Genomic DNA, 24,508 nt, shown 5'->3' with positions numbered 1-24,508 from the left:
GCGGTGGCTCACGCCTGTCATCCCAGCACTTTGGAAGGCTGAGGCAGGCAGATCACTTGAGGTCAGGAGTTTGAGACCAGCCTGGCCAACATGGTGAAACCCCATCTCTACTAAAAATACAAAAATTAGCCAGGAGTGGTGGCGGGTGCCTGTAATCCCAGCTACGTGGGAGGCTGAGGCAGGAGAATTGCTTGAACCCAGGAGGTGGAGATTGCCGTGAGCCAAGATTGCACCACTGCACTCCAGCCTGGGTGACGGACTGAGACTCTGTCACAAAAAAAACAAACAAAAAAAAGTGCCTGTGTACTCCATAAATATAAGCCAATATAATTTGTCAACATATAGTTTAAGAAATAATGTATCTATCATGTAAAGCTATAGTATGTCAACCTATAGATTATTAATGGGGAAAAGATTTAATTTTGTTGAAATTTGATTCCGAGTTTCTTCTTGATATTTCACAACTACCATTACTAATAGCTGAATTTATTTAAATCGTGTATGAGTTTTAGCAATGTGTTTACCGTCACTTAGCATAATTTACTAAACTTTAATCTTCTTACATGTAAAATGGAGAAAGTATTATCTGATAGGAATGATATTATAATTAAGTAAGAAACCCTGAACAAACTTTTTAATTTGCAAAGTGATATATACTATTTTGAAGTGTTATCATTGGCCAGGCATGGTGGCTCATACTTGTAATCCTAGCTCTCTGGGAGGCTGAGATGGGGCTTAAGCCCAGGAGTTTGAGATCAGCCTGGGCAACATAGTGAGACCCCCATCTCTACAAAATATAAAAAATTAGCTAGACATAGTGGCATACTCCTGTAATCCCAGCTACTCGGGAACCCGAGGTGGGAGGATCACTTGAGCCTGGGCGGTTGAGGCTGCAATGAGCTGTGATTGTGCCACTGTACTCCAGCCTGGGCAATAAAGCGAGACCTCATATAAACAAAAAAAGTTATTGTTGTCAAAGAATGACATCTTACATCGTTAAAATATGTTTAATTAGCACTCTTCAGGAAAGAAAGTGGTGTAACTTTTTTATCTTTTATTTTTGAACACAGGATCTTGCTTTGTTGCCCAGGCTGGAATGCAGTGGCATGATCATAGCTCCAAACTCCTGGGTTTAGGCAATTCGCTTGCCTCAGCCTCCTGAGTAGCTAGAACTACAGGCATGCACCATTATGTCCAGCTAACTTTAAAATTTTTTGGAGAGATGAGGTCTCACTTTGTTGCCCAGGCTGGTCACAAACTCCTAGCCTAAAGCGATCCTCCTGCCCTGGCCTCCTAAAGAGTTGGGATTACAGGTGTAACTTTTTGAAAAGGAAAATTATTTTGTTATGTACATGCTGACATTTTCAGTGGTAATTTTGAATGTTGTAGGCTGGAGAGGAACATGAAAAAGAAGATGAAGAATTCACAGGGCAACTAAAAGTGGCTAAAGATGTTGAAAAACTCATTGGACAAGTGGAAATCTGGGAGGCAGAAGCCAAATCTGTTTTGGATCAAGATAATGTGGACACCTCAATGGAAGAATCTTTGAAGGTATGAGTGTAAAAGTATTAAGAGGGTAATTTCATGGTTGTGCATTTATGTTTTAAGATAAATAGAAAGTTTTAAAGTAAGTAGTAATAAACCTACAGTTTTAATTTTCTTTGTTGGGTGTTTTAAAAATGAATGGATTTTATCACTGGATCATTTGTTGTTATTTTGCTTGAAAGCAGAGGTTAGATTAGGAGACCACTGATAATACCTATGAATGTTAAGCTCTTGGACTTATTTTCTTAGCCATAACCTGTGGGTTAAAATATTCTCTTGCACCAGAGGACAATGAAGAGATGAGTGAGTTCAGTCTCATAGAGCTCAGTACAGAGTACACATAAGAGATTATACAATCAGGCTGGGCATGGTGGCTCAGGCCTGCAATTCCAGCACTTTGGGCGGTTGAAGCGGGTGGATCACAAGGTCAAGAGATCGAGACCATCCTGGCCAATATGGTGAAACCCCGTCTCTACTGAAAATACAAGAAATTAGCTGGACATGGTGGCACATGCACCTGTAGTCCCAGCTACTCGGGAGGCTGAGGCAGGAAAATTGCTTGAACCCAGGAGGCGGAGGTTGCAGTGAGCCAAGATCGCACCACCGCACTCCAGCCTGGCGACGGAGTGAGACTCCTTCTAGAAAAAAAAAAAAAAAAAAATCACACAATCTATGCTTTGAAAGTTCACCCACTGATGAAGCCACTCTCCTTTCCTTACTCAGTGCAGGCAGAGTGACTCATGTTGTTAGATCTCCATTCTGTCTTTATTCTCAGGCAGTCAACTCATTGAAAGGCAATGAGGCAAGAGTGTGTTTTAATGTCACTTAGTTCTCCTGGGAAAGGAGTTATCATTGAGGTTTTTACTGAGTTCCAGCTCAGCTATAAAACCTACAGAGCATAAATTACAACAAGATGGGAAGTTCCTAGAATAAAAAGGAACATTTACATAATTTTTCTAAGCCTACATTTCTGAAAAGTGTGTCTTTCAGCATTTTGTGTTTTCATTGTGTGATAGTTTTTATTACTTTGAAAATATTATATAAATTTATCAGGCCATCTCATCTGCCAGTGCTTTTCTGATTTTTAGTATTTATTTATCTACTGTATCTGGAATTTATTTTCATGAAAAAAATGAGGTAGAAATTAAAATTTATAAATTTTTTAAATAATTTAAAAATTATTGTGAACATACAAGCACACTGAAATATATTTCTATTAAGAAAGAATTAAGTAGATATTCATTGGATCAAAATATTGGATCAAGATATATTCTAAAGTAAGAAATACAAGTTCCTAAACTGTATGGATAATGAGATAATGTAATCTCATTTGTGGTTTTTAAACAGAGTTGTATTTTTATATATAATGCATTTATATTCATAGAAAAATATCTGTAAAGCTATACCAGTAACTGAGTCTATCTTAATCCTGTGTTATTCCCAGCTCTTAATACATGGTAGACATAAAATAAATATTTTCTTTCCTTTTTTTTGAGACAAGGTTCTGCTCTGTCACCCAGGCGGGAGTACAGTGGCACAGTCATGGCTCACTCAGCCTCCCCAGGTTCAAGTGATCCTTCCACTTCAGCCTCCCAAGTAGCTGGGATTGCAGGCATGCACCATCACGCCCAGCTAATTCTTTTATTTTTAGTAGAGATAGGGTTTTGCTGTATTGCCCAGGCTGGCCTTGAACTCCTGGGCTAAAGTGATTTGTCCGCCTCCGTCCCTCAAAGTGCTGTAGGCGTGAGCCACCACGCCTGGCTATGAATATTTTCTTTACATGCTGTACCTTTCTATTGTTTTTCAGTTTTTTTAATTACATGAGCTTTTTTGTTGGTTTTATAATTTAAAAGAGGGAACAATTGAAATTATAAATGAACGTGCTAATTTCAAAAAATTGAAATCACTGTTAATTCCAGTGCCCCAAGACAAATAAGATCAACATTTACATAGTTGATATCACACACTATAACTTCTATTTGATCATACCCATGTATATTAGTTTGTTTTCACCCTGCTATTAAAGACATACCTGAGACTGGGCAATTGACAAAAGAAAGAGGTTTAATGGACTTATAGTTCCACGTGGCTGGGAAGGCCTCACAATCATGGCGGAGAGTGAAAGGCATGTCTATGTGATGGCAGACAAGAGAAGAGGGTTTGTGCAGGGCAACTCCCTATATGAGAACAGCACAGGAAAGATCTGCCCTCATGATTCAATTACCTCTCACCGGGTCTCTCCCACAACTAGTAGGAATTCAAGATGAGATTTGGGTGGGGACACAGCCAAACCGTATCTCCATGCCACTGTGAGTTGTAATTAAAAAATTATTTTTTGCTAACTTGAGAACTGAAAAGTGGTATCTCCTTACTGTTTTAATGCGTAGTTATTTGACTACATGTGATACTGAACAATCATATATTTATTAGACATCTGTTTCTGTGAATTATCTGTTCTTATATTTTCAAAATTTTCTTTGGGATCCTGGCATTTTTTAAATTGAATTATACAAGCTCTTTGAATTGTGATCCATTTTCATTTTTGTGTCAAATATTTTTGCTGAGTTGTTGACTTTGTTTATTTTATTTTGTACTGCAGGGTTTTTATATTTATGCGGTCATGTCTGTCCCTACTCTTAGGCCTGGAAAGACCCTCTGCAGTGAGATAGCAGATCAGATTTTATTTCATTTTATTATTTTTTTGAGACGGAGTCTCGCTCTGTTGCCCTGGCTGGAGTGCAGTGGTGCAATCTTGGCTCACTGCAATCTCTACCTCCCAGGTTCAAGAGATTCTTCTACCTCAGCCTCTCAAGTAGCTGGGGCTATAGGCACCCGCCACCACACCTGGCTAATTTTTGTATTTTTAGTAGAGGTCGGGTTTCCCCATGTTGGCCAGGCTAATCTCAAACTCCTGACCTCAAATGATCCACCCACCTCGGCCTCCCAAAGTGCTTGGATTACAGGCACGAGCCACCACCGGTTTTATTTTATTTCATTTATTTTATTGTATTTTTTGAGATGGAGTTTTGCTCTTATCACCCAGGCTGGAGTTCAGGAGCACAGTCTTGGCTCACTGCAACCTCTGCCTCCTGGGTTCAAGCAATTCTCCTGCCTCAGTCTCCCGAGTAACTGGGATTACAGGCACGTGCCACCATGACCAGCTAATTTTGTATTTTTAGTAGAGATGGGGTTTCACCATGTTGGCCAGGGCGGTCTCGAACTCCTGACCTCAGGTGATCAGCCCGCTTCAGCTTCCCAAAGTGCTAGGATTACAGGTGTGAGTCACTGCACCTGGCTGCAGATTGGTTTTTATGGATAATGTCTTCTTTTTGTGGTTTCATATTTCTGACCCATTTGGAATTTATTTCTGTTATGATATATAAAGGTTATTTTCTGATGGCTATTTTCTCCAGTAACATTTATTGAATTCTCCTCTTCACTACTTTGACATGGAACAAGTTCATTTTAAGATTTATTACCATTGTCTCAACTTTCTTTCTATTGTCATTGTATTACTTTTATTCTTTATTTTATTGAAGTGCTTACTTTATAATCTATAAAACACGTTCAGAATCTGATTGTATCAATATGAACTTTCAAAATGACTCCTTAAAATATCATTTTTCAGAATGCAAATTTGCCGGATTTTGGATTAATAATGAACTTTTTTGGTTTCCTGAGATTGTTTTGAGTAATGTTTAACATATAAGAAGAATGTTTATTGTGATCTCACTTCAATTTGTTTTAATAGCATCTTATTGCCAGAGGCTCTATGTATGATGAGCTTATGGCAAGAACTGAAGATACATTACAAATGGATATACAAAATATTTCAAGCCAGGAGTCCTTTCAACATGTTCTCACAACTGGGCTTCAGGCAAAGATTCAAGAAGCTAAAGAGAAAGTCCAGGTCTCTCTTTGATATTCGCTATTTAGTAATTCTATTCTCTAAAACCGAGGGGTCACTGGGTGGGCAGTGAAGGGGGGTGATAGCCCTGTAGCTTGGAAACGTTTTGTAAAATATTACTTTTGCTTTATGTTTTATTTCTTTATAATTTAGAGCATGTCGGAAAATATAAGTATCATAGTATATAAGTATCATAATTTAGATAGATATCTACGTTTAGATAGATTTATCATAATTTAGATAGATTTATCATGATTTAGATAGATATCTAAATATCTTTGTCTAGTGGGAAAATAACAAGTAGTCAAAGTATTTGTTAACTTAAGAATTTATTAAGAATTGGTCCCTGTGTTAATTTGAGAATTTTTTTTTTCTTCAAGATCAATGTGGTAAAACTTGTTGCAGCGTTGAAGAACTCAGCCGACGTTTCACCAGAATTGGACATCAGGCTGAAGATGGAAGAATCCCAGAAGGAACTTGAATCATATATGACGAGGGCTCAGCAGTTACTGGGGCAAAGAGAGAGCCCCGGTCAACTCATTTCAAAATACAAGGTGGGAATCTTTTCAACCATCAAATGTAAGACATTTATCGTTAACTGCCTATCTTGTTTGAAATCAAGATGTTTCCTTCACTGTAATTATATACTGAGTTACTATAACTTAAAAAGAATTTCCCAGTATTATATATTGTTCCCCTGAGGTTACTAAATGTAAGTATTGAAGTATAGAATTTTTTAATTCAAATTTTATTGTGGATCTGCTGAATGTACTCAGTGATATGGTATAAAGAGTGCAGCCGACTCTATGACATTGAACCAGAATTTAATTTCTCTGGCTTTTTAATTTGTAAAATTGGCATAATAATTCCAGCCCTATCCACCTGTCAGATTTGTTGTGAGACTTTAAGTGAAAATAAGGCATATGAAATTACTTTGCATACATTCTCTGAATATAAAAAAATACCATTATTATTAAAAAACTTTGAAACATGCTTATCTGTAATTAAAGACCTAATAGGGTTTTTTATAGAGACAGTTTCAGGTTAATTTTTATGGTTTGATAGGCTGAGGTTGCAGCTTAAGATGTCACCAAACCAGAGACTCACTATTAATTGACATGGTGGGAGGTGCTGGGGGAATTAGAAGCAAAGCTAAATGCCTCTACCTTGGAGCAAATGGGAGAGGTGGAGTAATACCAGCTCTTTTGTTCATTCATACTCAGCATTTAGCACACTTTATTGAACACTTAAAATGAGCTGGGCATTTGGAGGAAATAAAGATTCAGGAAGACAGTGGCCCATTCCTACTCCTACTCTTTATGAAAGGGCGCCCTATAGGAGCCTCTCTTCATTCTCATCACGACCTCTGTCTGTCTTCTGGGCCTCAGCACTATTTTGCCTTTCTGGATTGCAAACCATGCTGGGACCCTGTTGTCAGTCATTTCAGCACTGCTTTTCCTATGACCTTAGTAGCCCTTGTCTGCTTGATCTCATGCCATTTGCACTTTGCTAGCTGCCATCTTCAACCACTTGCCTCTGTCTTTTATTCCCACTTTTACTCCCGGGTTCCTGAAAGTACTAAATTGACCTTAAGAATGAATGGTTGTTTTAAATGATGGTGAGGCTGGATTCTAGGTGGCTAGATATGGTCTGGTCAGGAAAAACAGAAGGAAAAAAAAAGAGAGGCTCCTAGGCTCCCTCTTTTTCTTTTTCTTTTTCTTTGAGACAGGGTCTCACTCTGTCACCCAGGCTGGAGTACAGTGGTGCTGTCTCGGCTCACTGCAGCCTCCAACTCCTGGGTTCAAGCTGTCCTCCTGCCTCAGCCTCCAAGTAGCTGGTACTACAAGCACACACCACTACGCCCGCTAATTTTTTAAAATTTTTTTTGTAGGAAAAGGGTCTCACTCTGTTGGCCAAGGCTGGTCTCAAACTCCTGGCCTCAAGTGATCCTCCCAAGTCAGTCTCCCAAAGTGCTGGGATTACAGGCGTGAGCCACTGTGCTCAGCTGCTTGGCTTCTTTACCAGAGAAGGGCTGGAGGTGTCAGTTCTCACACCATTTTCCTCTCCCTGACCGTCTTCCTTTTGGTTTTCCCCCATTTTGCCAATGGCATTTAGTCAAGTGGATACACTTTCACAGCAGAAGCAAGATCCCTGTCCTGGTAGGCATGCACACACGGGCAGTGGGAGCTCCCAGCTATGACTAGCATACAGGGTAAAGGTGTCTCCCCAGGTCATAAATCTAGCAGTCCTCCAGGAGGCCTTCGAGGAGGGCCCTGGAGCTCAACATTGTGCCTTACCTGCAGCCGGTCCATAAAAATGTGTAATGAGTGAATGAGCGAATTCCCACCCTGCTTGGCTTCTCCCTGAGAATGACTTTCATCTTCTCTCTCCTGTAGGGGCCTTTTTCACACACAGGCCCCGACCTGTTTTTTTGTTCTGTCATTCACTAGTTACCTAGGCCATGTTTCTGCTCCTATAGAGTATGTCAGGTTAGGAGCAGACACATGCCTGTCACGGCTGTTCCCATCCTTGTGTACTGCTGGGGAGAGACTGCCAACGTGAGTGGCCCTGGGCAAAACTTTGAAGTTGATGGTGAAACAAATTGGCCTCCTTTCAGCTAACTGCTTATGCACGATAGTTAACCTTTCTATAAATTTTGTCTTGGCCGGGTACGGTGGCTCACACCTGTGATCCCAGCATTCTGGGAGGCTGAGGTGGGAGGCTTGCTTGAGCCCAGGAGTTTGAGGTTTCAGTGAGCTGTGATTGTGCCACTGCACTTCAGCCTAGGTGACAGATCGAGAACTTATCTCAAAACAAAAAACAAAACAAAACAAAACAAAACTGGTAGACTCTTCATGTTATATTGCTTCTGAAGTATGGTTGTCTGCTCAATACTTAAGAACTTCAAGGCCGGGTGCGGTGGCTCAAGCCTGTAATCCCAGCACTTTGGGAGGCCGAGACGGGCGGATCACGAGGTCAGGAGATCGAGACCATCCTGGCTAACACAGTGAAACCCCGTCTGTACTAAAAAATACAAAAAATAGCCGGGCGAGGTGGCAGGCGCCTGTAGTCCCAGCTACTTGGGAGGCTGAGGCAGGAGAATGGCGCAAACCCGGGAGGCGGAGCTTGCAGTGAGCTGAGATCTGGCCACTGCACTCCAGCCTGGGCGACAGCGCGAGACTCCCTCTCAAAAAACAAAAAAAAAAAAGAACTTCAGAGGAAACTTAACCAGTGGCTTATTAAACCTGTACAGTGAACTTTATAATTACTTATCAATGGGGTAACAAAAATCATTTTGAATATCATGAAGGTATCTTAATCTGGGCCTCATGTGTAACTACATTTGAATAATAAATATTTTGGCACTCTTTTGAAAAGAATTCAAGAGATGCCAAAGGGCTAGCAACCTCAATTTACAAAGAGAAGTCTCCTATAAATCTTCAGATGTTCTTCAGAGAGCCCCTTCCTACTTTACCAGTTAAAGACATACCAAAATTAGCTTTGAGGATTTGGCAGTAGAATTAGAATGAGGTTTCTATGATCTCGTTTGCATTTTTTTTTTCTTTAGGAAGCACTAATAATTTATAATACAAAGAGTCTGGCCAAGTATTTGAAAGCTGTGGAAGAACTGAAAAATAATGTAACCGAGGACATAAAGATGTCTTTAGAAGAAAAGAGTAGAGATGTGTGTGCCAAGTGGGAGGTAAGAACATGCATATGTCTCTGCACTTACGTTTTTGTATGTCTGATCCTGGGCTGTCGGTTGTCAGAGCCATCCCTGGGGTTTTCCTGCCTACACTGTATCACTGGTGGACTGGTCCCTGCAAGCTGCAGTCCCAGGGTTCATACAGAGTTTCATAGCAGAATAGGTCTAGGCTTTGGTGGCAGACAAACCTAGATTCAGCAGCTATGACGCTGAGCAAGGTAGTTAACTTTTAGGAGCCTCCCTGATAAAAATGAGATAACACCACCTACTGGGTGGAATTGATGCAATGATTTGTAGAAAGCATCTACCACTGAGATTGTGCTCTGATAATTAATGGCAATTAATATTAAATGATAATATTGAAATGTGTAATTAATATGATAATTAAAATGTATGTGTCTATATCTCTATGTGTAAGAGGATTGAATATGTACTGTTAAGGATCCTCCTAAAACTCGTTTTAAAATAAACTTTTTTTTACTTTAAAATAGTTTTAGATTTACAGAATTACTGTAAAGATGGTGCAGAGAGTTCCAGTGTACCCCATGCCCAGATTCCTCTGTTATCAGCATCTTACATTAGTATAGTATCGTTGATACAATTACTGGGTCAATGTTAATACATTGTTTTTTCTAGCAGTTTACTCTGACAGGTTGATACATTATTATTACCTAAAGTTTGCACTTTATTGACCTTTTCACAGTTTTCCCCAGATGTTCTTTCTGTCTGTTCTAGAATCTCATCCAGGATACACATTACATTTACTTATGTCTCCATGGGCTCAGTTATCTGTTTGCATACAGTTTCCCTCAGTCTGTAGCTTGTCTTTTCATTTTCTTAACAGTGCCTTTCACAGCTAAAATACATTTCGAGTTTGAAAAAAAAACCCATGTTTATGGGCCTGGGATGTTTTAAAACATCTCCCCCCAAAATATATGGATGAATCAGAATGGCACTTAAGCTTTGTTTCTGTCCTTTTGTCACTACACATGTATTTATTGTCACTATAAATACTTTTTTGTATATTTTGTTCCCGTGGTTAATATATTCCCCCCCCTTTTTTTTTTTTGCAGTCTCTTCATCATGAACTGTCTTTATATGTTCAACAACTGAAAATAGATATTGAAAAAGGGAAGCTTAGTGACAATATTTTAAAACTTGAAAAGCAAATAAATAAAGAAAAGAAACTTATCCGTAGAGGAAGGACCAAGGGTCTCATCAAAGAACATGAGGTACAATAACGTGTTTCCACTTAAATTTCGTCATCATTTTGGGGTTTATCTTAAATGGTTGTGTGTATCTTTAGTCTAGGATGAAACTTGAAAATTACCCAGCCCTCCTCTCCCCTGGGGATGATCACTTCTGTGCTTCACAGAGCCTGTGCTTCTTACTTTTTAGAAGTGAGAAAATTCGGCACTGAGTTAATATTTTATGATTTCCCTTGATGTGTCTCAATGGCCCCTGTCCTCAGACTCTGGTCACAAATGTGTCAACTGTTACTAAAGTACCCATAGTTGGCTTTTGTCAGTATACAGTGTCCTCAGAAGCACAGCTTTTGAGAAAACGAGCAAATCAGGGTATAAAGCAGCTGGGGCAAATCTCATGATCTTTTTTTGGTCTCCATCCTATTTGATTGCTTTTATGTATGTGACATTTCTGACCCTTTTTTTCGTTTCTTTTTAAGTTTCTACTGCTATGGCTCTCCCACTGTCAGTCTCTCTTGCTTTATGTAATTCTATATCTATCTATCATCTGTCTATCTATCTATGTAGATATATATAAATATAGATGTAGATATGTAAATACATAGCAATATATAATTTGCAGTGAGTTCTTTTTAGTGTCTTCACAAATATTCCTTTTTATTCTATTATCTTAGTGTTTTGCTTTTGAAGAAGGGGGTCTCCACCTCCACTTTTGGCTAATTTCATGCTTCCCTTAGGCGATTTTACGCACTCTGGGGTTTGACCTGCCTTCTCTGCAATGATAGTGCGTCAATTTTTCTCTCCAGCTGAGTCGTTTCACCTGAATTCTATGTTCTATTTCTCACTGATTAGTAGATATCACCAGTGTTTTTCGGAGAACTCAAATTCAGTGAGCTCAAAACTGAACCAATAATATCTCCTCTCAAAGGTTCATTTTGTATTCTGCCTCCTGGTAATGAATGGCATTGCTGTCTCATGACGCCCTTCCTCTCCTTCCTCCCTTCCTTTCCACTCAGGCTTAATTAAATCTGTTGCCAAGCCCCATCTGGTATTCTTCAGAACAGCTTCTTCCTTTCCAGTAGTGTTGCCACTTATCTAAGCCAGGGTTCTTTTCTCAGAATGATGATGGTTGCTTCATCTCATCTTCCATACCAGCAGCAGAGTTGTCCTTTTGAGCCACAAATCTTACGTCGCCAGTTCACCATACCCCCAGGACAATTCCAGACATTTTAGAAGGCCACTTAGTTCCTTCATAGCCTGGCCCAGGAAACCCCTTTAGCATCCCTCCTGTGCTGTGCAGTCCAGCCCCACGGGAGTACTGGTCCTTTGAGACATCTAGTGCTTTTCATTATCTTCGTGGTTTTCGTCCTCTTGGTGGTCCTTCTGCTAGCAATAACCTCTCTCCCCTTTTACTTGGAGAATTTGCCCTTTCTTCCACGTATAGTTCAGATGCTTCCCTCTTGTGAGGCAGGCTTTCTCTGACTCCTTCAGGCACATAGGCTCTATCATAACACTTAGCACACTCTATGCTGGTTCTTTGTGTGTCTAGGTTACTGAACTGAAAACCCCTTTAGGGCTGACTCCCTCATCTTTTTTTCTCCAGCGCCTATTGTTATAGCACGTAGATGGCCTATACAAGAACGCATTGTTAAAACCACACACATCTGTTAGTTTCTAGTCCTTATGGAATAATCATGTAAACTCATCTGAAGCACATTTCCTGCTTTATTTCTTCAATTAGGCCTGCTTTTCTGAGGAAGGCTGCCTGTACCAGCTTAATCACCACATGGAAGTCCTGAGGGAGCTGTGTGAAGAGCTGCCTTCACAGAAGAGTCAACAAGAAATGAAGAGACTACTCAAAGATTATGAACAAAAGATAGAAAGACTTCTGAAATGTGCTTCCGAGATTCATATGACACTGCAGCCCACAGTGGGAGGCACGTCGAAAAACGAGTTAGTACTTCATAAGAATAGCTACCCTTCAGGATAAAACGAAGCCTTTTGCACAATTAGATGACATTAAGCGTTAGTCATGCTTGTTTAGGTTTCATATTTCTTGCTCTCTTTTAAACACACAATTTTGATTCCTTTCTAGGGGGACCATCTCCACATCTGAGAATAGAGGAGGGGATTCCCACAGTGAGGCACCATTTGCAAAATCAGATAATCAACCATCAACTGAAAAGGTGTTAAATGTGGATAATGTGTTTTAGAAGTAAACCCAATGTAAAAGACCAAGTGTACCATAATTCACTTCTCATTAATTAGGTGTTGGTTATAATTATCCGATTGTTTTTCTCAATGGAGAATTTCCACTTACACAATGCAAAAGACTGATTTTCAAATGAGAATGCAACTAACCAAAGCTATAGCGAGCATAACCTGATCTTCCTCTGAGTACACAAATAGTTCTTTCTAGCAGAGACCCTTTTGAACCATTATGAATACCGATTATCTGTGTACATTGTTATTGAGGGTAGAAGAGGTTGAGTTTGATCTGTATAGATGTTTCCATTTCATTGAGATGAACAAGTTCATTTATCATTTGCGTTTTCTGTTGCATTATAATGTGTTTCATTTTCTGCGGGAATTAAATTTTCTAAATTCCTAAAGTCTAGATAATTTGATATTTACTGTATACTGTAGTCCAGACTGCCAATCAGAACATGTGGAGGAAGGAATGAGGTGAGGCGGATTTGTTTTTGGAGGTCTGCTTCTGCATGGTAGGCTTCTGTCTAGTTTTGACTATGGGTATGGAGTCTCAGGCAGAAATAGCATTTTGGGGCTGGGAGTCTTCCTTTACCATGCTGCCATACCAATTAGAAGGTGCAACTCCCCTCTGTCCTACGGAAAGACTGTTCTCTGAGCTGAGACATCCCAGAGAAATTGTATTATCTCCTCGTTTGAGGTATAAAGAATCAATGATTTATTTTTGAACATAAAGCATTTATCTTTTCCAGATAATTAAGTATGTTTAAGATATTTTGTTTACTATTTTGCATATTCCCTTAGGCAATGGAAGCCACTATGAAGTTTAACTTGGCATCCGAGTTAAAGCCTCCGCAAAAAGAAAGCATTATGGAAAAGGATTACAGTGCATCTGTAAATAGTTTACTAGAGAGGTAAACTCTTTTTAAACAACTGGAAAATCCACCAAAAGTCTTTCATCAATGCAAACATGTTATACTTTTTAAAAATTTTATTTTCAGTTAGTCATCATTTTGCATGTGGTCCAGTAACTTAGACAGAAATTTCATGGTATTTCCTCACATGTAGTTGACAGTAATTTTAAAATATTTCTTTGTATTATTTTATTTTTCTTATTTTTTTTGTTTGTTTTTTGTTTATCTTTGTGTTATTTTATTTTTATATTTTTGGGACAGAGTCTCATTCTGTTGCCCAGGCTGGAATGTAGTGGTGCCATCTCGGCTTGCTGCAACCTCCGCCTCCCAGGATCAAGTGATTCTCCTGCCTCAGCCTCCTGAGTAGCTGAGATTATAGGCACCTGCCACCATGCCCAGCTAATTTTTTGTAGTTTTAGTAGAGATGAGGTTTCACCATGTTGGCCAGGCTGGTCTCGAACTCCTGACTTCAGGCAATCCACCCGCCTTGGCCTCCCAAAGTGCTAGGATTACAGGTGCAAGCCACTGCGCTTGGCCTGTGTTATTTTAAAAATTAACTATTGTGATGTTGCATTTCATTTTGCCCAGGTATGATACATACAGAGATATTCTTGAACGCCACCTGCAAAACAACAAATTCAGGGTTACTTCTGATTTCTCTAGTGAAGAGGACAGGAGTAGTTCTTGTCTGCAGGCCAAACTGACAGATTTACAGGTAATTACCAAAAATATTATTTCTCTGGTTATCTTGTTTATTAGAAAATAGTACCACTGTGAGTCGGGACATCCCCTTTTCTGTTGAGGTCACATACGCCAAATGTTTCCAAAGAACTCTCTTTGCTGGATTGCATTTCTAATGTCACCCTATTATAAAGTGATTTTCTTTCAGGTACCAACCCCAGGAAAGACTTTGGTTTAGGGTCTTAATTTACTGCTTATACTCTAATCTGGTACTCCAAATATTGTGGCTTGAAGAGTTTTTGTGTATTTATTTCTTTTTGTGCTTCAAACTTCAAGGGAATTTCTCAAAAACAATGTGTTTTTGAAGGGAATTTCATCCTGCTCCTGGGTTGCTCCAAAGTTAACCAGCCAGTGACTCTGAATGTTTGTTTCAGTCCTTCATCTTTACCAAATGATCACATTGTCTAAAATTGCTGTACAGTGATTGTTGACTGTCTGATGTTGGGCATTTAGGGGTAGGCAGTGGAGGGAGTTTTCACTCTAAATGATGGATTCTCCTCCTAAAAAGCCTTCAGTGGAAGTTATTGCAGGTGACTCAGAAACAACAGAAAGAAGCAATCTATTAGTAGTTGGCACACAAATCACAACTTCTACAAATAATATCTTTCCTAGTTTGAAGATGATCTGTGCATTGCCGTGCATTCTTGATGCCCACCCTGAGTGCATTAGAGGGAGCCCTCCCGGATGGAGGGCCATGGGTAGTTCCTACAACATCCTTCCACTTCTAGTTTCTTTTATTTTATTATACCAGGTCTCAGTCACACTCTACCATCTGACTGCTCTCTATTTTTCATCTGAATAAGCAAAATTTATATGTTAAAATCCCTGTTGCTCAAGTGATGGATTTAGCATGTTTTCATCACAATTAAGAAACTGTCTTGAGACATTTCTCCAGTGACTGAATAATGAGTTGGTTAGAAAAACCATACTAATCTTTGGGTAAAGTGAAGAACAAATTATACTGCTGGTTGCTGATCTGTCAGTAGTATTATATAGCAATGCCTTACTGAAAAAAAAGAATCAAGATAAGGAGCTGGAATAGTATAGAATTATAGATGTTAATAATAAACCATAAATTAATTTAATTTACTTCTTATTTATATAGAAATAGTTTTGGTTCACTCTAGTTTTCTTTTAGTTTAGAAGGTAACAAAGATTTCCTATCCAGAGAAAACAGAATATCTGTTCTTACATGTATCTGTATTTTTCTGAATTGTATTCTGGGTAATTACCTTAGGGGAAGGGAGTTTGGGTACCTTTGAAAGCCACCTTGTCGACTCCCTTGACTTCATTGAATGAGTCCTCTGAGAGCACAGTTAACGTCATTGTTCCCTAAAGGATAGTTGACTTGTAGATGGTTGGAAAATATTTTAAAACACATTTCCATGTGAAACATTGTGTTTGCCTCCACAGTTGGTGAATGTCTCATGTTTTAAGAACAGAATAATTGTGCCTATTAACCCTATTAGTTGATAAATTGATTAATGTGTTCCATCTAGGTCATAAAAAAAGAAACTGATGTTTGCTGGAAAGAGTTTGAAATTATTTCATTGAAGTTAGAAAATCATGTGAGTGACATAAAGAAGCCTTTTATCATTAAGGAAAGAGACACACTAAAGGAAAGAGAAAGAGAGCTTCAGATGACTCTTAATACCAGGTAAAATTCTGAGATCTATTAACTATGAATCTAATAAACTCACTAAATCCAGTAATGCCATTTTAAGCAAGACTATTGCTATACTAAGTATGTTATTTTGTTTGGATGTCACAACAACAGTAAGAGAGGCTACCATTATGATTGCATTTTTCTGATAAGGAAACTGATACTCCGAGAGGTTAAATGTTAATAATACCAGGCCACGCTGCTACCTAGAAACTTGGTAGAACTTAAGGTCTGCCAAGGTTCAAAGGCCACAGTCTTTCCACTGTCTCCTTTGGGCATGAATTTGACCAAGTCGCATAAACTCTGTGGGCATTAATCTCTTCATTTCTGAAATGAGAGTGTTATTAGGACCTTGTACACATAGAATATGTACCCCCAGCATATATTCCTCTATATATAGGAAAAAACTGAGGCTCAGAGTCTATATATTACTTACCTATGGTCCCACATTTCAATTTCTTATCAGTGGAGCCTATTCTTTGGACCCCATTATATTTGTAATATGGAAATTTAACAAATTATTCCATAATTAAAGTAATTATGAGGTTTCTTAGTTGTCAAGGTGAAGTTAAGTTACAATTCTGTTTTTATTTCAAAAGAGAGAGAAAGGCTTAGTATGTTTTACAATTTTCCATTCAGTGTGGTATATATTACCCTGCTAAGAATACTTTGGGGCCAGGCACGGTGGCTTCTGCCCATAATCCCAGCACTTTGGGAGGCCAAGGCAGGCAGATCACTTGAGGTCAGGAGTTCGAGACCAGCCTGGCCAACAGGGTGAAACACTGTCTCTACTAAAAATACAAAAAGAAAAAAAAAAAGAATACTTGGGTATTGGGATGCTTTTTGGAGTGAAAGGAGAATTCATTAATTATACCGAAACAGCTGGAGTTGTCTGGCCCAGTGGGTCATTTTTAACCTAGCTCTGCTGCCTCTCACTAAATAAATGTATGTTGAATGAATGAATGAATAAATGGATAGATGGATGAGCATATGAAAGAATACTTGGATATAGCAACCCATTCATTCTTTGGCATTTTGAATCAATGGGTTTAGGTATTAATGTGATGATGTGTATATATCATTGTATGTCTATTTATTGGATAATTATTTTCTGTTCTTAGTTCAGTAATTGTGTTAATCAGTTTTATAGGATATCTTTCTGCTGTGTTTTCCCCTCACGTCTGGTTTACCTTGCACCCAGGATGGAATCTCTAGAGACAGCACTGCAGCTTGTGTTACCTGTGGAGAAGGCATCACTTCTTCTCTGTGGCTCCGACCTGCCTCTCCATAAAATGGCCATCCAGGGATTTCATCTCATTGATGCTGATGGCATTTATCAACACCTAAGGGTAAGTATGTAAGTTCTCACAGTGATTTACAGAATAATCAAGTCTTCTGAGATTTATAAATCTTTATGGAGTTTTAATTATTCGTCATAGCATAGATTAAGAGTATAAGTCACGACAAATTTTTTTTCAGTAATTTAGACTTGTTTTTTATTTCTTAACTCTTTAATTCCTTACAAATTTGGAGGTAGGTACCGTGGAGTACATAATGAGGTATTTTCTTTGAATTCAAAAGGAAACCTTGTTTATGAATGCCTTCTTCAGTAACTGAATTCCTAAATATACTAGACTCATGCTTAAATGCCATATTCTACTGTTTTCTTATTCTAAATGCCATCTTAAATAAAAATATTTGTTTATTTTTCAGATTATAAAATTGTTTTCTGAACAGTTTAATATCTGATTATTTGCTTTGAAGCAATAGATTTATGTGCTTGTTTTCTTTTTGGGATTGAAACATCAGCTGGGACATCTGATCATTTGTAATTAAAATGTTTCCTTAGGTAGAAACTGTCACCTTTTGTTAAACTGAAACGCATTTTTCTAGATCAAATCTAGTCATGCAGTTTGGGGCTGGTTTCTCACAAGCAGTCTTTCTTTTTTCCACCTCAGTTTTTTAGCTTTTCTTATCTTTGTTTTAGAATATCCAAGATTCTACTGCAAAACAGATTGAAATATGTAACCGCTTAGAAGAGCCAGGTAACTTTATATTAAAGGAATTACACCCATTTGATCTACATGCAATGCAGAATATTATACTGAAGTACAAAACACAATTTGAAGAAATGAACCACAAGGTGCAGAGGAGTGAAGATACTCTGAAAGCTCTGGAAGACTTTTTGGCATCTCTCAGAACAGCTAAACTCTCTGCTGAGCCCTTTATAGACCTCTCAGCCTCAGATACACAGGTGGCACAAGAAAATACTTTGACGGTGAAAAATAAAGAGGGAGAAATTCATCTGATGAAAGACAAGGCCAAACATTTGGATAAATGTTTGAAGATGCTTGATATGAGCTTTAAAGATGCTGAATTGGGTGAAGACACCTCCTGTGAAAACCTTCTTGGTGCTTTATCAGTAAAGTTACCTGAGACACATGGCTGTGGGGTACAGGAGGAATTCACTGAGGAAAACAGATTACTAGAGGCTTGTATCTTCAAAAATAATGAACTCCGTAAAAATATTCAAGATGTGCAGAGTCAAATCAGTAAAATTGGTCTTAGGGATCCTACTGTTCCCGCTGTGAAACATCGGTAAGTATTGTCCATCCATTTCCATCCAAGATGACTAGCACCTTTCTGTATTTTCACCTCTATTAGGTGAAAGATATTCTTCCTATGTCTTTCTGCTTCTATTCCATCCCACTGTATTCAGTGTTCAGCATTCTTTTCTGTAGACTTTTCAGGCAAACTTCCTTTTTGTTGGTATTGTACCTGTACAAAACGTGGCATAATTTTTCTTTCCTCTTTAGAGTGTGTCTTATGGACAAAGAAGTGGTGAAGTCAGATATGCATAAAGTACTGTACATGAGTTACTACCGATTCCCTTGTACTTCTGTCTGTTTACTGTGGAGTTCTCCTCAGGACGGATGACTGGCAGACTCCATGCATGTGATACTAATGAAACCAGTGGTGGAAGATGCATGTGCCACATCTTGTCCCTGCTGCTTTCTTAGTTATTTGGTCTCCTTCTCCTCCCGGCAGGATTAGGGTGGGAACTGAGTGGAAGGGCAGGAGACTGAATTTAAGAGGCAATCTAAAGTTCGTGTTGATTCTGGAGATGGAGCAGAGTTGCAGTAGACTGAGGTTGGCAGCCTTCTATATACCTGCTGCCATTTTAATTCCAGCATTTGGAGTAGGGCCTTCAAATTCCAAAAGCTAAAATGTTAGCAAGAGTCGCTTTTGTGGAATTCTTTCCCTCTCCTCTCCTCTTCGCTCCTCTCCTCTCCGCTCCGCTTCGCTCCCCTCCACTCCTCTCCCCTCCCCTCTCCTCCTTTCTTTCAATGGAGTCTTGCTCTGTCACCAGGCTGGAGTGCAGTGGCATGATCTTGGCGCACTGCAACTTCCTGGGTTCAAGTGATTGCCCTGCCTCAGCCTCTCGAGTAGCTGGGACTACAGGTACATGCCACCACGCCTGGCTAATTTTTTTTTTTTTTTTTTGTATTTTAGTAGGGACGGAGTTTCACTATGTTGGCCAGGATGGTCTCAATCTCCTGACCTCATGATCTACCTGCCTCAGTGTCCTAAAGTGCTGGGATTACATGCGTGAGCCACTCTTGTGTTTTTTTGTTTGTTTGTTTTTGAGACAGAGCCTTGCCCAAGCTGGGGCACAGTGGTACGATTTCGGCTCACTACAACCTCTGCCTCCCAGGTTTAGGCAATTCTCCTATCTCAGCCCCACTTGTAGCTGGGATTATAGGGTTGCGCCACCATGCCTGGCTAATTTTTCTATTTTTAGTAGAGACGGGGTTTTACCATGTTGACCAGGCTGGTCTCGAACTCCTGACCTCAGGTGATCCACCCCCTTTGACCTCCCAAAGTGCTGGGATTATAGGCGTGAGCCTGGCCTCTTCCTCTTACATGCCTGGCCTCTTCCCCCCTTTCTAAATCTGTCTCACTTTCTGTCTCCTCCTCTGCCCACCTTTAGTTCCTCAGGCTCAGTGGTCTCTCAAGGGTCTTTAGATGACCAAGCCCTCAGTGTAGTCAAGTGTGCCTTTCCCTCTGAAATGCCCCACACCCTCAGGCTCAATGAAACTTTCATTCTTAGGGAATCCCACCACTGCATGCGATTGTACCACTGCCCTCCATCCTGGGTGACACAGTAAGACCCTCTCTCAAAGAAAAGGAGAGGGGAGGGGAGGGGAGGGGAGGAGAAGAGAGGGGAGGGGAGAGGATGGGAGGGGAGGAGAGGAGAGGAGGAGAAATTCTATTTAAGGTGGAAGGGATTGCTACTGAACAGGATTATCAGGGAAGGTCTCACTGAGAAGGTGGCCTTGGCATCAGATGAGAGGAAAGAGCAAGCCACTCGAACCTGAAGGAATAGCCTTCTAGGCAGAGAGAGCAGTAGGTACAAAGGTCGGTTGTGTTTTTAGAGAAGAGGCAAGGAGGTGAGAAGGTGCAGTAGTGAGGGGGAGATGTAGCTTAGCTCATGCAGGAACTTTTAGGCTGTTTGATGACTTTGGCTTGTTCTTCTAGTGACATGGGAAGTCATAGCAGGGTTCTAAACAGAGGGAAATGTGTTGGTTTTCATCATAACCTGTTGTGTCTGGCTGATGTGTTGAAAATAGACTGTAGGAGTTGAGAGAAGACATGGGAAGTCTGGTTTGACCTATTGTAATCCCTGGTAGGGATGAAGCTGGCATGATCCAGTGGTAATGTGGTAGAAAGTGTTGAGATTCTGTATATAGTTTGAAGATAGAGAACAGATGATTTATTGACACATGGACATGGGGTGTAAAAGAGATATTGGGGTCAAGAATGCTTCCAACAAACATTGGAATCTTCCTCTGGGTTCAGGTGCTCTTGCCTCTCATTATCCGTTGTGTCAATGGTAACTTGAGCAGTGAGTAAGAACTGAGTTACCATTAACTGGGATGAAAAAGACTAAAGTTTATCAGCCTTGGATGAAATTTTTCAGTATTGAATGAAAGATTGGGTGTGCTCAGTTTTAGAAATGATATATTCAAGATATACTAGACATTCAAGCAGCAATATCAATAAGACACGTAAAAATAGATGGCATTAGGAATCAGGAGAGAGGTCTGGGCTAGAGGTGTATATTTGAGAGTTTTCATCATTTTACAAGGCTGTTTAAAGCTATGAGATTGGATGAAATTTCTGAGGGGAGTGAGTTTAGATAAACAAGAGAAGAGGTCCAAGTTGGATCCATACTCTGGGCACTCCGTATTGAGGGATCAGGGAGACGAGGGGGAACCAGCTGAAGAAACTGAGAACGGAGAGGCCAGTATAGTAGGAGGAAAATCAAGAGACTTCTGGGGCTACCTGAAGAAGGCATCTCAACAAGGAGGAAATGACCAAGTGTCAAATGCTGCTGATTAGTGAGGTGAGGTGAAGATTGAGAGTGGAACAGGGATTTTGCAATGTGGAGGCCAGCTGTTACAGTAGGCAGTAGAGAATGAAAACCTTATGGGAGTGAATTGAAGAGAAAATTGGAGGCCAGGAAGTAGAGGCTGTGAGCAGTTTAGCAATTTAGATTTAGGTGAATGGTGTTAATCCCTTCAGTATTACTTTATCCTTAAATAACTGCTTTTTGATTGGGAGAGCTTTTTGTACATAAAGGAGAAGTGCAAGATTTCTCTTGTCTTTGTCTTTCTCCTTGGCCACCCCATCCTTCTTAGGATCCTGTAGTTCTTGGTCATTCACCTTCTCCTCTTCTGCCATATCATGCTGTCTTGCCCCTACATAAGCACACATATGCGCTTTGTCTCTCTCTCTTTCCTCTCATGTGTGTGTTTCTCTCTCTTTCCTCTCATGTTTCTTCATCACAGAAACATGTTACTGCTAATGGTTGTGTATATTTATTATATTTATTTAAAGCACCAAATTAATATTCTGGAAATGCAGCCAGGCACAGTAGCTCACACCTGTAATCCCAGCACTTTGGGAAGCTGAGCCAGGAGGATTGCTTGAGTCCAGGAGTTTGAGACAAGCCTGGGCAACATAGTGAGACCCCATCTCTACAAAAAATAACAAATTAGCCAGGCGTGGTGGTGTGCATGTGTGGTACCAGCTATTCAGGAGACTGAGGTGGGAAGAAGATCACTTGAGCCTAGGAGGTTGAGGCTGCAGTGAGCTGAGATTGTGCCACTGCACTCAGCATAGGTGACAAAGTGAGACAAGCAAAACAAAGTAAGACCAAAAAAAAAAAATCAGAAAAATTCTGGAAATGCAAAGAGCCTCCCGAACTCTGTAACAGGAATGTGTAATATTGGCATTAACCTCATGAGGACAAATTAAGGTTACTGTGCCTCCGCAGGTTACCCATATTTGTGTTGAATCAGTGGTTAACAGTTGGCTATCAAACTTTTTTCTCATTCATAATCAAGGAAAAAATCATTAATCAGACTGGATAAGGTTCTAGATGAATATGAAGAAGAGAAGATACATTTACAAGGAATGGCTAATTCTCTTCCACACTTCAAAGACGGCAGAGAAAAAACTGTGAATCAGCAGTGCCAAAATACAGTACTCTTGTGGGAGAATGCCAAAGCCTTGGTCACCGAATGGTAAGGAAAAAAAGAATCCCTCTTGAATCTGAAAAATTGTCTGTAGCACAATTAACTTTTTCAAACTTCTGGGTTGAAAACACATCTCTGTGGACCCAAAGGAGGGCAAACCTAAGGATTTCCCACTGGAGTTCACAGGGCCAGTGTCTGGGACAAGACCTAGAATTGTAGATTATAGCCAGAGTGCAGCAAAGAGGTTCTCCATGAAGCATAACACATACACAATATGGTGTGTTTATGCTCATTACCATCCCAACTGGGTTGGTTTCCTATTGCTGTAAATCACCAAGCAAATCACCACGAACTTAGTGGCTTAAAAAGAACATGGATTTATTACCTTATGCTTCTGGAGGTCAGAAGTGGTAAAATAGGCTGCGTAAGATGGCTCACACCTGTAATCCCAGCACTTAGTGAGGCTGAAGTGAGAGGATTGCTTGAGCCTACATGTTTGAGACCAGCCTGGCCAACATGGTGAAACCCCATCTCTACAAAACATAAAAAAATTGGCCAGACATGGTAGCTCATGCCTGTAATCCCAACACTTTGGAAGGCCGGGGTGGCCGGATCACTTGAGGTCAGGAGTTCGAGACCAACCTGGCCAATACGGCGAAACCCCATCTCTAAAAAAATATAAAAAAATTAACCTGCATGCTTGCAGGTGCCTGTAGTCCCAGCTACTCAGGAGGCTGAGGTGGGAACATCACTTGAGCCTGGGAGGTTGAGGTTTCAGCGAACCGAGATAGCACCACTGTACTTCAGAGCGAGATCCTGTCTCAAAAAAAAAAAAAAAAAAAAAAAAATCAAGCTGTGTTCCTTCTGGAGGCACTAGGCAAGATTCATTTCCTTGCCTTTTCCATGTTCTAGAGGCCTCCTGCTACATTCTTTGGCCTGTGTCCCCCTCCTCCATCTTTAAAGCAGCCGTGCAGGATCTTCAAATCTCTCTCTGCCCTCTGTTCTGTCATCACGTCTCCTTTGACACCTCTCCCTGCCTCCCTCCCAGAAGGACCCTTATGATTACACCAGGCCCACACGGGCAATCCTGGATAATCTCTGTAGTTTAAGATCCTTAGCTTAATCACTTCTGCAAAGTCCCTTTTGCCTTGTGAGGTAACCTGTAAGGTAACATTCACAAGATCCAGGGATTAGGCCCAGGCATCTTTGGGAATTGGGAGCATTACTTTACCCCATGTGCCTACTTGAATGGGAGATGTTGCCTGTCAATAACTGCTGTGTTTCCTGCAGAGTCGGGGCTAGTTGCAAAAATTTTCATAATCTTCAGAATTCCACTGGGGTACATCTCCTGTTTCCTACTGGAACCTGAGTGTACAGGAGTCAAGATGAACCCTGTATGTGGTATTTGATCTAGTCTACCCTCTGACTTTACTGAGGAAAGAATTGAGATTCAAAGAGGCTAAAGTAACTTATCCAGAGTCTCAGACTAAGCAGTGCCCAGCTGTAGTAGAAACCAGGTGTCCTAACTGCCACATTGTCTCACTGCCTTACGTTTTAAAAAGGACTAAATCCAGAATGAATAGATTAGATATATAAAAGGCCAGGCATGGTGGTTCACACCTATATATAATTCCAGCACTTTGGGAGGCCAAGGCAGGCGGATCACCTGAGGTCAGGAGTTCAAGACCAGCCTGGCCAACATGATAAAACCCCAACTCTACTAAAAATACAAAAATTAGCCAGGCATGGTGGCATTTGCCTGTAATCCCAGCTACTCAGGAGGCTGAGGCAGGAGAATTGCTTGAATCCAGGAGGCGGAGGTTACAGTGAGTCAAGATCGCACCCCTGCACGCCAGTCTGGGTGAGAGAGCAAGACTCTGTCTCAAAAAAAAAAAAAAAAAAAAAAAGAATAGATACAGAAACAACCTGTGACTTGCTGAATTGATACTGAAATAATCTGCCAGAGTTACGTTAAGGCGGCTCTGTTTTCTGAGATGTCTTTTGGTTAATGATGAAATTGAGATGCTGATTCCTTAGGGTGATGAATCCTGTGTTTCTTTGTAGACCTTACATCTGG

The 24,508-nt window shown here is 40.2% G+C and overlaps 1 protein-coding gene across 12 annotated transcripts in view; it reads left to right on the top strand.

Moving 5' to 3' along the window:
- Window positions 1–24,508, top strand: part of LOC105473730 (spectrin repeat containing nuclear envelope protein 2) — a 377,206-nt gene that overhangs the window by 134,632 nt on the left and 218,066 nt on the right. For all 12 annotated transcript variants that reach the window (XM_071100037.1, XM_071100034.1, XM_071100026.1 and 9 more), the window contains 13 exons: window positions 1,390–1,551; window positions 5,297–5,455; window positions 5,833–6,006; window positions 9,021–9,155; window positions 10,232–10,390; window positions 12,105–12,316; window positions 12,459–12,549; window positions 13,376–13,485; window positions 14,074–14,200; window positions 15,726–15,883; window positions 17,091–17,238; window positions 17,877–18,487; window positions 22,300–22,479. In XM_071100037.1, coding sequence (XP_070956138.1) covers window positions 1,390–1,551; window positions 5,297–5,455; window positions 5,833–6,006; window positions 9,021–9,155; window positions 10,232–10,390; window positions 12,105–12,316; window positions 12,459–12,549; window positions 13,376–13,485; window positions 14,074–14,200; window positions 15,726–15,883; window positions 17,091–17,238; window positions 17,877–18,487; window positions 22,300–22,479 — 2,426 coding nt within the window. The remainder of the gene's footprint in view (window positions 1–1,389; window positions 1,552–5,296; window positions 5,456–5,832; window positions 6,007–9,020; window positions 9,156–10,231; window positions 10,391–12,104; window positions 12,317–12,458; window positions 12,550–13,375; window positions 13,486–14,073; window positions 14,201–15,725; window positions 15,884–17,090; window positions 17,239–17,876; window positions 18,488–22,299; window positions 22,480–24,508) is intronic.

Source organism: Macaca nemestrina, chromosome 7, assembly GCF_043159975.1.
Source record: "Macaca nemestrina isolate mMacNem1 chromosome 7, mMacNem.hap1, whole genome shotgun sequence".
In the NCBI taxonomy this organism is placed as follows: Eukaryota; Metazoa; Chordata; class Mammalia; order Primates; family Cercopithecidae; genus Macaca; species Macaca nemestrina.
Note: the sequence above shows the minus strand (reverse complement) of the source record. Positions and strands in the feature narration are given on the sequence as shown.